Raw genomic sequence first — 12,301 nt, forward strand, 5'->3', positions numbered from 1 at the left:
TCTCGCTTAGAAATTTTAAAAGAACGGATCAGTTTTCTTTTTTCTTTTCTTTTTGCTTAAATTCTTTTATTGGTACATTTTAGGTATACAATACATTTACATTTATCATTGGGTGCTTGTACCTGTACATAATGTATCTTGGTTCTTATTTTTTCCCCATTACCTGTGCTCCCTTCACTCCTCCACTCTTTCCTATTTACATTGTAAGACCGAGGGCCTTACCAAACGCTCCGAGGAGCTGACTATAGTGAAGCACACCCAGGAATCCCAGCGGTGCCTTCAGAATGTAAGACCAAGAGCCTTACCAAACGCTCCAAGGAGCTGACTACAGCGAAGAACACCCGGGAAGGAACACACCGGACAAGTTGGGAAACAGACCTTTATTAGTCTGGCCAGACGGCACTCCCGAAGCAAAATAGCTTAGAGAGGCAACTGGCTCAGAGGCTGTTTTTATAGGGGGTTGAGGGGGAAGTTAACATATTAAAGAAAAGGGGACAAAGGTTAGTGGTCGACTGTCACATATTGATGGTCAGCAGACATCTGCAGCTTGTTCTAACAATTGTGGTGCCTGGAATAACAGTTCCGGATAAACAAAGAGTTGAGTAGTTCACTCTGGGACTCTAGGTCTGTTACAGATCCCTATCTAGCATCCCTAGACTAACAAGCATCTCCATCCATTAACTCACATTTTAATCACAATGGGGCTGGAGAAAAAGGAACAAAGGTTATGCAGTCCCACAACGTAGACTTCATTTCCATTTTATTTTTCTCTTAATTTTTCTTTTCCCCTTCCCCTCCCACCTCCCCTACCCCTTTGCACCTTTTCTTCCTATTTCAAATTATCAATTATTCTTTTTAATCATTTTTTTTTAGTTATGACAACTTAGTTTGTCAGTTTTATTATAATCTTGCTGTAAAAACAACAGACTGCCATACTGCATTGTTTAGAAAATTCACTTTCGATGAATGGTTAATCATTGTTAGACTAGATTTTTTTAAACGTTAAGAATTTTTTGATCAAAAGGTCACTAGACTCTTGACTAATTTGAGTTGCCTGGTTCGGTGGCTAATTTCCCAGAACAAGTTCAATCCTCTTCAAGGTTATCAGAACAATTTCTAAGCATTTAAAAAATTACTACATGTTTGCAATTCATGCAGTTTACAATCCTCTTGGCAGTGGTTACAAGTACCTATTACAGCTTGTTTCTTTCCTTTTTTAGCCTCCTTCTCCTTCCCTCCACCTCCCTCTCTCCCTACTTTCCCCCATCTCCTTTTTCATAATTGTTGATATTGTCTCAGCTCATGTTATAATGTATAGCTTTTATATTAATTGGGATTACTAGGTTTCTGTATGTGGCATACCTTTATTCTACTTATTTCCCTTTCCCCTCTTCCTCATCTCTCGCCCTTGTCCCCTTGGATGACTCCTATTGCAAGAGATCTGTCCCCTTGTCCCTTTCTATCCATTCTTTATCATTTTCTTTGTTTGTACTTTGTCTCACTCAAATGAGAGATTCCATATAGTATTTAAGCTTGTGTGTCTGGTTTGTTTCACTCAATATTATATTTTCCAGTGCATCTATTTTCCTACAAATGCCTCAAATTTGTCATTCTTTATAGCTGAGTAGTATTCCATTATATATAGATACATTTTCTTTATTCAATCATCTGTTCATGGGTATACAGGCTGTTTCCAGGATCTAGCTGTTACAAATTGTGCTGCTATAAACATTGTTATTCATGTATCGCTATAGTATGATTTTAATCCTTATTTACACTTTCAGTTTCTCACACTAGAGAAACTATTCAGTATTTATAAATGTGTGTCCTATTTATTTCACTTAAAAGTATGCCCTCAATATGCATCCATTTAGCTATAAATGTCCCTAGTTTCTTATTCTTTATGGCTGAATAGTACTCCATTTTATTTATTTATTTATTTTTTAATTTTTTTTTGGTACCGGGGATTGAACTCGGGCCCTTGCGCTTGCGCAGCAGGCAGCGAAACCACTGAACTAAATCCCCGGCCCAGTACTCCATTTTATAAAAAAACCCCACATCTTCTTTATCCAGTCTCCAGTTGATGGGCACTTGGGCTGTTTCCAAGCTTTAGCTATTACAAACTGTGCCGCAATAAACATGAGTACACGTGTATTTCTGTGGTATGATTCTTTTAATTCTTTTGGGAAAACACCCAGCAGGGGAATAGCTGGGTCAAATGGGCCTTCCAGCCCTAGTTCTTTGAGGTATCTCCACACTGATTTCCATAGTGGTTGGACCGGTCTGCACTCCCACCAACAATGGAGAAGGGTTCCTTCCTCTCCACACCCCCTGCAGCATTTGTTATTGGTTGATTTCTTGATAGCAGCCATTCTTTCTGGGGTAAAGTGGAATCTCAGTGTTGTTTTCATCTGCATCTCTCAAATGACCAGTGATGTTGAACATTTTTTCGTATGTTTATTTGCTGCTTTTACTTCTTTGTCTGAGAAATGTCTGTTCATTTCAGATGTCCATTTTTGAATTGGGTCTTTTAATTTGGGAGTTCTGATTTTTTTCAGTTCTTTATATATTCTAGATAGTAGTCCTTTGTCTGAGATACAGCTGCTAAAATTTTTTCCCACATTGTAAGTTGTCTGTTAGCTCTATTGGTGGTTTCTCTTGCAGTGCAGAAGCTTTTTAATAAGATGAGATCCCAGTTGTTGATTCTTTGTGCTAGTTCCTGTGCTACTGTGGTTTTGTTCATAAAGTCTTTTCCTATGCCAACGTCTTCAAGAGTTCTACCCAACTTATCTTCCCCCAAGTTTAGTGTTTCTGTTTTAATATTTAGATCTTTAATCCACTTTGGGTCAGTTTTCTTGAGTGACATCAACTCTAGAGTTCTGGTCGGTCTGAGTTTCTGAGCAGTGAGGAATCCCCACCTCATGTTAGCAGCGGAGGACTGAGCAGGGAGCAGCTGACTTCCTCCATCCACACCCTCTCCACGGCTAGCATGTTTGGATTCTGCACAAACATCTTGGAGAATAAAAAGTTAATACTTAAAAACACGCAGAATTCTAAATAACAGAATATTATTTGCTGGGTCTGGGAAGCGGGGAAAATCAAGAAAGACAATGGGTGTGGTACATGTAGAGCTGCGGGTGGGCTCCTGGTGTCTGCTCTGTGCAGGGAGAGGGAATGGAGCTGCCATGGCCTCAGTCAAGACTCCCAAGTGGGAGCCTGTGATCCACATGGTGACACAGCTGTGATAGCAGGGGTCAAGCCAAACCCCAGCAGAGGTGCAGTTTCCTGGGGCTAAGCCCCAATCAAACTTGGGGAGGAGGTGGAGAAGGAATCATTGCTCTTTCTTTTCATATTTTATTCTTCTCTAAAATCATCTGAAATGGAGAAAAAGGGATAGGCTGGAGAAAGTATAGAGTCCATTAGGAAATTGTGTATTAAGTTACAGTAGGAGTTATGTCCTCTTTTCCATCCTTTTCTTGGATCCTCCTAAAAAGATACCAAACCACCAGGAAAATTCATCAGAAGAATGTACTGGGCCTCATCACAATAAAAGTACTTTGGATTAGATGGTTCGAATGAGTATTTACTTTGCAAAAAGAATTTATTCTCTTGATTAAAGAGAATTTATTCTCTTGATTAAATAGTATAATAATATAATACAATTCCATGTAATTTGGATGATATAAAGCTGATGTGAAGTTATTTTCTAAAATAGCATTTTATTTGTTTCTTTTAGTATTTGGGAATGAACCCAGTGCCTTTACCTTGATGTACATGCCAACCCCTCTCCCTTTGAGACATGGTCTTGCAAAATCACTAAATTCCCCAGACTGGGCTCCAACTTGTGATCCTCCTGCCTCAGCCTCCCTGAATGCTGGGATTACAGGTGTGCATCACTGCACCGGCTTCTAATAAAATTCTATGGTAAAATAATTTCTGCTGAAAACATAGGAAGCTATAAATACCTATATTGCCTACATGTGTTAGAAATTCAGAGCAATTGCTTGAAAAGTGATTTCAACACCAGCGAGAGTTCAGCATTAAAAATTATTCAAAGTGCTTTTTCCATCATAGATTGAACCTCCAAATAAATACTTCCTTATAATTGACTTGAAGTGCATTTTTCTTAGAGTTAGGCTGTTGAATATGCTGTGCTCATAAATAAGTACCTCCCCTTGCCTTATTTTTCAAATTGGAAACATATCTTTGTTTTTGCCTTTATCCTTTTCCCCCTAGTGCTGGGAATCCAGGCCAAGGCCAGATAAATGCTCTACCACTGAGCTGTACCTCCAGCCCCCTTGCTCTTCTCATTAGTTATTTATTATCTGTGTAATTAAACCAGTTCTTCTACCAAGTAGGAATAAAACCCTATTAAAAAAAAATGAAAGTGGCTATATTGGTTTTCTTTCTTAATACACATAAAAAAGAAAATTTAGAAAGCAATAAATGAAAAAATTCTGCAACATTGAATGGTGGATATATTTGAATGTTCATAAATATAGATCACATTATTCCTCTGAATAGTCACATAAATTCCCTTATGGGTGTGTCATATTTTAACAATTCTTCTATTGCTAGTGATCATTTAAATTTCTAATTTACTTGTATGTGTGAACGTGCATGCATATGTGTTTTTTCACACTGTGCAGTCATTTCCTAGAGGAAATTCTCAGGAGTATAACTGCAAGGGCTAAAGGTATTTAAAGGTTTTATATCTATTGATATGATAAAGTACATGATAAAGCTGGTTGTATTTCCATCAACAGTGATGATGCCTGATTTCTCACAACTTCATCAATGCTTTCTATCTTTTAAATAAAAGTGTAAAATAATCTTTTTATTTAAATTAATTTTCTTTGATTATGAATTATATTCATCATCTTTTTGCATGTTTGTTAGAATTTTTACCTTCTGTTTTGTGATTGTCCTTTACCCATTTTTTATGTAGGAATAAATTTTCTTATTGATTTACACAGTTGTGTTTTTTTACTATAGAAAGGCTATTTTTTATCATATACATTGCAATAATCTATTTCCAAGTTTGTCATCCACTTTTTTCTCTTTTTTTTTTTTGGTATTGGGATCAAACTCAGGACCTTGTGCTTTCGAGGTGGCAGAACCACTGAGCTAAATCCCTGGCCCCTGTCATCCACTTTTTAAAATGGCTTGTGATATTTTGAGGTATACTTATCTTCTATGATCATTTCTTTTACAGCCTCTAGCTTTTAAGCCATGCTTAAAAAGACCTGTACTAGAGGATGATCTAAATACTTATGGATAGGCATGGTACACTCTGTAATCCCAGCACTGTGACAGGCTGAGGCAGGAGGATTGCAAGTTGAGCCCAGCCCAGGCAATTTAGTGACTTTGTGAGGGCTGAGACTATGGCTCAGTGTGAAGGCCCTGAGTTCAACCCAACCCAAACCAAAACAAAACAAAACACAAATAAACAAAAAACGTACATAGGCTTTCTGTTAGTGCTTTTGTTGTCTAACTTTTACATTAATATTTTAAAATGACCTGACATTAATTTTTGTATGAGGGACGAGGTAATTTTCCTGTTAACCAAATTATCCCAGCATTAATTGTTGAGTCATCTTCAGAGACAGGTGACAGGTTGCCCTGTTTGCTTGCTTCCTTCCTTCACAGGAAGCATCTCTCCTCTTTCCTCTGCTTGTATTTCTGGAGGGAAATAACTAAGATTTGGTGTGCAACTGAATGTAGAGGAGAAACCAGAGAATGTAATTCTGAACAGGGCCAGAAGTGCTATCCAACATTCTCCAACTTCTATACTTTGTCTAATGATGCACAGATACATAGGCACTTTTGTGAATAGACTATGGTATTTATTCCTACTCAGTTCCTCGGCAGAAGTGAGAATAATAAGGTAATTCTACCAAGATTTAGGAGCATAGTCCTGGTTACACTGGATTCATAACTCTGCCTATCAGCATGTAAAGGGGAAATGGATTTAGTGAAGCTCAAGGATTTATTTCTTCATGATTATATAATATTTTAAATAATCACATCAAGTTTTAACTTTTTAATTTTCCCCTTTTAGGATGGAACCCTACGCTTTTCCTTCTGCTTCTTCTAAGTACCCACACATTCCTTCAAAGTCTACTGTGGGCACTCAGACTGATTATCGAGATGCTGACGTTCAAACTGACCCATATTCTCCAGAATATGTAGTATGTCAGAACACTATCCCCGAGCTCCTCACCCTGGCTACTCTGACCTGGGGTGAGTCAGTAATTCTCTTGAATATTTGCAGTGTCAGTACTAATAACCATGCACGGTCCCCAGCTCTTGGAGATGACACACATACAGGCAACTCTTGTTTATGGAGCAAAGAGATAACCCACAGGTTGAGAGAAAATATTTACAAGTCATACATTGGATAAATTGTGAATATCCAAAATACACCTGGAATTCAAACTACTGAATAACAAAATAAAAAATTAAAGATGAGCAAAGAACCCAACCAGACGTTTTTCAAATGAAAACATACAAATGGTCAACAAATACATGAAAAAATGAAGTGTAATGTACAGAGACAGAACAAGATAAAAGAAGAGTTATGAGAAATAGGATTATAAACTCTGGAAAATGAGAGTGGGGTAGAGAAGCAATGCAAGAAAAGATAAATGCTAGGGATTTCCCAAAACTAAAGAAAGATCTCTTAAAAAAATTCCATTGAGTACCAAGTATGATAAACTTAAAAAAATTCATACCTACCAATAAAAGGAAGAAGAAAAAAGCTAAAAATGAAAGCATTAGAGAGAAAGTTCAGATTATCCACAAAGAAAAAAAAAATTGGTATTTTGAGTATAATTTTTAAAGTACTTGTGGGAAGATAATTTCAAACCTTGTCTTTTTTTCCGTAGCCAAACTACTTACTATTAAAGAATGAAGATGAAATAAAGACATTTTCATGCATAATAAAAGTATTTGTCTCATTGGATAATATAAAGATTAAATAAATGTACTTATGTAATGTACTTATATCTACAATCCAGAAATTTTATTCCTAGCTATATACCAAAGGAAAATGAAAGCATAATTTCACTAACAGAAATGCATGCATGTGTTCACCAAAAGACATGTACAAAAATGTTTATGGTGGCACCACGTGTAGTAATGCCCAAAACGAAAATATCCCAAATGTCCAGCAACCATAGACTGGATTAATGATACATGTGTAGTAGATTTACACAGTGGATGCCTATCTAGTCATGAAAATGGAATATATAACCATCTAGGTGAATCTTACAAATATGGTGCTAAACAAAAGCAGTCAAATAGAAAAGGCTCCTACATTGCACTTCCACATACATAAAACTCAAATCCAATCGAATTGAATTAATTTGTTAAGCATGAGAATGGTGGGTCTGCTGGGGCCAGGCAGAGACTGGGAAGGGAGTCTGGTGGGCATTGTGGGGCTCTGTTAACATTTTGTTCCTTGATCTGGGTGATGGCTCTGTGGGATGCTCATTTTTGTACCTCTCTGTACGCATTGTCTGCATTAATAAAAAGTTTACATGAAGCTAAGTGAGAAATAATGACATAGTGAAAAAAGAAGACATTAAGCATAAAAATGGAGGGTTTACTATGTGCTAAGAACTGTGGCAAGTGCTTTAATTTTTAACTTTTAATCCTCATGTGTTAAATAAAGAAAAGACAAAAGAAATGGGTCATTAGGACTGTAAAGTTCATTTCTGAATAAAGATTTATAATATACCAAGCCTCTTGTAGAAAGGCAGTGTCAAGAAAAGGAAGATGTAAATAAAGAATGTTAGGTTGGAAAGAGAGATATAACTACAGAGTAAATAGTGTAACAAATAGAAGAGAACGCTATGAATATCTTTTGCCTTATATTTAAAAACTTAGATAAATTACACAATTTTTAAAGAAAATATGAATTACCAAGTTGGTTTCAAGAACAGAAGAATAACTGTAAAGATTATTTGATAAAAAGAAAGAAAACCTTTTTGAGAGTACCAACCAGGCCTAAATAGTTTTAAAGATGTTTACCACTCCTTCAAGAAACATGTAAACTCCATCTTTTGCAAATTCTTTCAGCTAAGTGAGAAAAAATAGAAGTTAATTTATTCATTTTATGCAGCTAGTATGTATTTGATTTGAAAACTATGTAAGGGCAATACTAAAAAGGAAAATTATAGGACTGTCTTACATATGAAGAAATATGCGATAATTTAAAATAAGATACCAGCAATCAAATTCTGCTATATTTTGAAAGGATGATATCATAACCAAGTGGGTTAATTAGGGATATTCAAGTTTGTTACAATTTCAGAACCAACCAATGTAATTTACCATTTTATCGGAAAATATAGCAAAACTGCTTCATGGAAACAGAAAAAGTATTTGATGATATTCAATATCCATTCATAACATAAACCTGAAATAAAGTAGGAGCAGAAGGAAACTTAGAAATGTGAGATAGAGTATCTACAATGACCTTCAGTAAATGGAAACCCACAGGTGAAACTCTAGACACCTTAGCCTTAAAGTACAGAAAGACAAGGATATACTACTCACTGTTCTTGTTTGAAAATAGAGAACAGATCCTAGCCACATTTCTCATGCTGAGCTATGATCCTTCTTACATTAGGACATTAGGAAGTACAGGTGGCATTTTTGTTGGTAAGAATGATGAGGAGGTGTTTCTGGCATGCAGCAGGCACGTGGATGGGCTGCAGGGGGTGGGCTGGCCTGGACACTATACATCCCACACTGTGTGGGGCTGGCCTTAAAACAAACACTGTCTGCCCCAACTGGCAGTAGCACACTTGTTGAGAAATGCCAAGTGACTACATTAAGGTGAGAGAAAAATATGAGTTATGAAGGTTAAAAAGGAGCAGTAAAACTATCTTTATTTGCAGACAATGTGCTCATGTAGAAAAGTTAATGAAATAAATTATCAGAGCTTTAAAGAGAGTTCCACAAGGTAGCTGATTATGAAATTAACATACATAAGTTAGTAATTTTCCTGTATGAGTAATATCTAATTAGCAAAATTATTGAAAAAAATCACATTCTTGATATTGATAAATATTAAGGTACCTAGGGAATCACTTAATACATATGCAAGGCATTTATAAAGAAAATTATTGTTCTTTAAGAACCTAAAGATTTGATTAAAACAGAGATACACCATTTTTTGTTTATTTGTTTGTCTTTGGGTTTTTTGTTTTGCCATTCTTTAATTTTTTATTTTTATTAATATATGTCTGCAGTACATAAGGATTACATTCACTGTGGGGAATTGGTACATGTACATAACACATCTCAATTCTATTTTTTCTCTTTTCTTCCACCTCCTTTTTTTTCTAGCATCAGGTTCATTTATTTCTCTTATATATCTTTATGAAGTTATCATATATGGAGATTAATAGCCCAACTAAAAGGACAAAAAACATATAAAACACATAAGACGATTTTACTAAATCAAAGTACACTTATAGATATATTATCCATGCTGGATTACAGTAACTTTTTCTTCTTTCCTTTTGTTTGTTTGCCATTAGTTTAGTACTTATAATGTTTTAGTTTCCTTTTTATTCTAAACAAAATTCATGTGCATACCTAATTTTGTACCATAGATTTGTATCCTTTTCTTTTCTTTTTTCTTTTGTATTAAATTCTTTTATTGGTACATTGTAGGTATATAACACAATTACATTTCTCATTGGGAATTGTACCTTTACATAATGCATCTTGGTTCTTATGTTTTCCCCATTCCTAGCCCTCCCTTCAACCCCTCCACCCTTCCCTATTTACAAAGACTTTATTTCCATTTTTTCCATTTCTCATCATTTTTCCTTTCCCTTCTTTCCTTTCCCCTGCCCCTCCCACTACCCCTACCCCTTTGGACCTTTTCTTCTTATTTTACATTATCGATTATTCATTCTAATCATTGGTACATTTTAGGTATACAATATAATGACATTCATCATTGGAAATTTGCACCTTTACATAGTCTCTCTTGGTTCTTATTTTTCACCCTTGCCCAGCCCTCCCTTCAACCCCTCCATTCCTCCCTATTTACAAAGATTTTGTTCCTATTTTTCCATTTTCTTATATTAATCCCATTCCCTTCTATCCTTTCCCCTAGCCCTCCCACTTCCTTCCCCTTTGCCCCTTTTCTTCCTATTTCACATGACCTATTATACATTTAGTCCTTATTTACACTTTCAGTTTCTCACACCAGAGAAACTATTCGGTATTTATACATGTGTGTCCTATTTATTTCACTTAAGAGTATCACCTCAGTGTGCATCCACTTAGCTATGTCTCTAATTTCTCATATTTTATGGCTGAGTAGTACTCCATTTTATGAAAAAACCACATTTTCTTTATCCAGTCTCCAGTTGATGGGCATTTGGGCTGTTTCCAAGTTTTAGCTATTACAAACTGTGCTGCTATGAACATGGGCACACATATATCACTGTGGTATGATTCTTTTAATTCTTTGGGGAAGATCCCCAGCAGTGGAATTAGCGGGATCAAATGGGACTTCCAGTCCTAGTTCTTTGAGGTATCTCCATACTGATTTCCACAGTGCTTGCACCAGTCTACACTCCCACCAGCAGTAGAGCAGGGTTCCTCTTTCCCCACAGCCCCACCAGCATTTGTAATTGGTGGATTTCATGATAACAGTCATTCTTTCTGGAGTGAAGTGGAATCTCAGCATTGTTTTCATTTGCATCTCTCGAATGACCAGTGATGTTGAACATTTTTTCATGTATTTATTTGCTATTTCTATTTCTTTGTCTGAGAAATGTCTGTTCATTTCAGATGCCCATTTTTGGATTGGGCCTTTAAATTTGAGAGGTCTGGTCTTTTTAAGTTCTTTATAGATTGGAGATAGTAGACCTTTGTCTGAGGAAGAGCAAGTGAAGATTTTTTTCCCACATTGTGGGTTGTCTCTTCACACTGCTGGTGGTTTCTCTTGCCGTGCAGAAGCCTTTTAATAAGAAGAGATCCCACTTGTTGATTGTTTGTGCTAGTGCATGGGCAACTGAGTTTTGTTCATAAAATCTTTTCCTACACCTATGTCTTCAAGGGTTCTACCTAACTTCTTTTCCAACTGGTTCAGAGTTTCTATTTTAATATTTACATCTTTAATCCATCTTGATTTTAGTTTAGTGCATGGTGAGAGATATAGGTCTAGTTTTAATCTTTGGCAAGTTGAAGCCCATTTTTTCCAGCACCATTTATTAAAGAGGCTATCTTTCCTCCAGTGAGGGTGTTTGGCTCCTTTATCAAAGATGAGATGGCTGAGTGTGTCTGGCATTGTTTCTGCATCTTCTAATCTGTTCCACTGGTCCTCAAGTCTGTTTCTTTGCCAGTACCATGCTGTTTTTTTTATCACAGTAGCTTTGTAGTATAGTTTCAAGTTGGGGATTGTGATATCCTCTGCCATGTCTCTGTTACCTAGAATTGCTTTTGCTATTCTGGGTCTCTTCTTGTTCCAAATGAATTTTTGGATTGTTTTCTCAAGATCCATGAAGTATGCTGCTGGGATCTCAATTGGAATTGCATTAAATCTATATAGCAGTTTTGGAAGTATGGCCATTGTCACTATATTAATCCTTCCTACCCAAGAGCAGGGGATGTCTGTCCATTTTCTGATATCATCTTCAATCTCTCTTTTCAGAGTGCCATAGTTTTCAGAGAAGAGGTCTTTGATTTCTTTTGTTAGGTTGATTCCTAGGTATTTCAGTGTTTTGGATGCTATTGTGAAAGGAATTGTTTGCCCTGTTTCTGTTTCAGTGAGTCTGTTCATGTAGAGGAAAGCTATTGATTTTTGTGTGTTGACCTTGTATCTAGCTACTTTACTGAATTTGGTTATTAAGTCTAGAAGACTTTTGGTGGAGTTCTTGGGGTCTTCTATATAGAGTATCATATCATCTGCAAATAATGACAATTTGACTTCTTCCTTTCCTATCTTTATTCCTTTTATTTCTTTCTCTTGTCTAATTGCTGTGGCTAATGTTTCCAAAACCATATTGAACAAGAGTGGTGATAGTGGACATCCTTGTCTTGTTCCTGATTTGAGTGTGAAGGATTTCAGTTTTTGACCATTTAGTATGATATTGGCTGTTGGTTTTTCATAGATGGCTTCTATCAGTTTGAGGTAGAGACCATCTATTCCAATTTTTTGTAGGGTTTTTATCATAAATGCATGTTGGATATTGTCAAATGCTTTTTCTGCGTCTATGGAGAGAATCATATGGTTTTTGTCCTTGGCTCTATTGATATAGCGTATTACATT

The 12,301-nt window shown here is 36.2% G+C and overlaps 1 protein-coding gene across 8 annotated transcripts in view; it reads left to right on the forward strand.

The window, feature by feature from the left end:
* Positions 1-12,301, forward strand: part of Cfap91 (cilia and flagella associated protein 91) — a 76,035-nt gene that overhangs the window by 20,421 nt on the left and 43,313 nt on the right. For all 8 annotated transcript variants that reach the window (XR_015450419.1, XR_015450414.1, XM_087208964.1 and 5 more), the window contains one exon: positions 6,062-6,243. Coding sequence is in view for 6 of the 8 variants with exons in the window: in XM_087208964.1 (XP_087065090.1) it covers positions 6,062-6,243 (182 nt within the window). In the remaining 2 variants the exon portion in view is untranslated. The remainder of the gene's footprint in view (positions 1-6,061; positions 6,244-12,301) is intronic.

The sequence above is a fragment of the Heterocephalus glaber genome, unplaced genomic scaffold, assembly GCF_053883595.1.
Source record: "Heterocephalus glaber isolate CG9 unplaced genomic scaffold, H.glaber_assembly_v1.0 deba00000122, whole genome shotgun sequence".
Taxonomy (NCBI): domain Eukaryota; kingdom Metazoa; phylum Chordata; class Mammalia; order Rodentia; family Bathyergidae; genus Heterocephalus; species Heterocephalus glaber.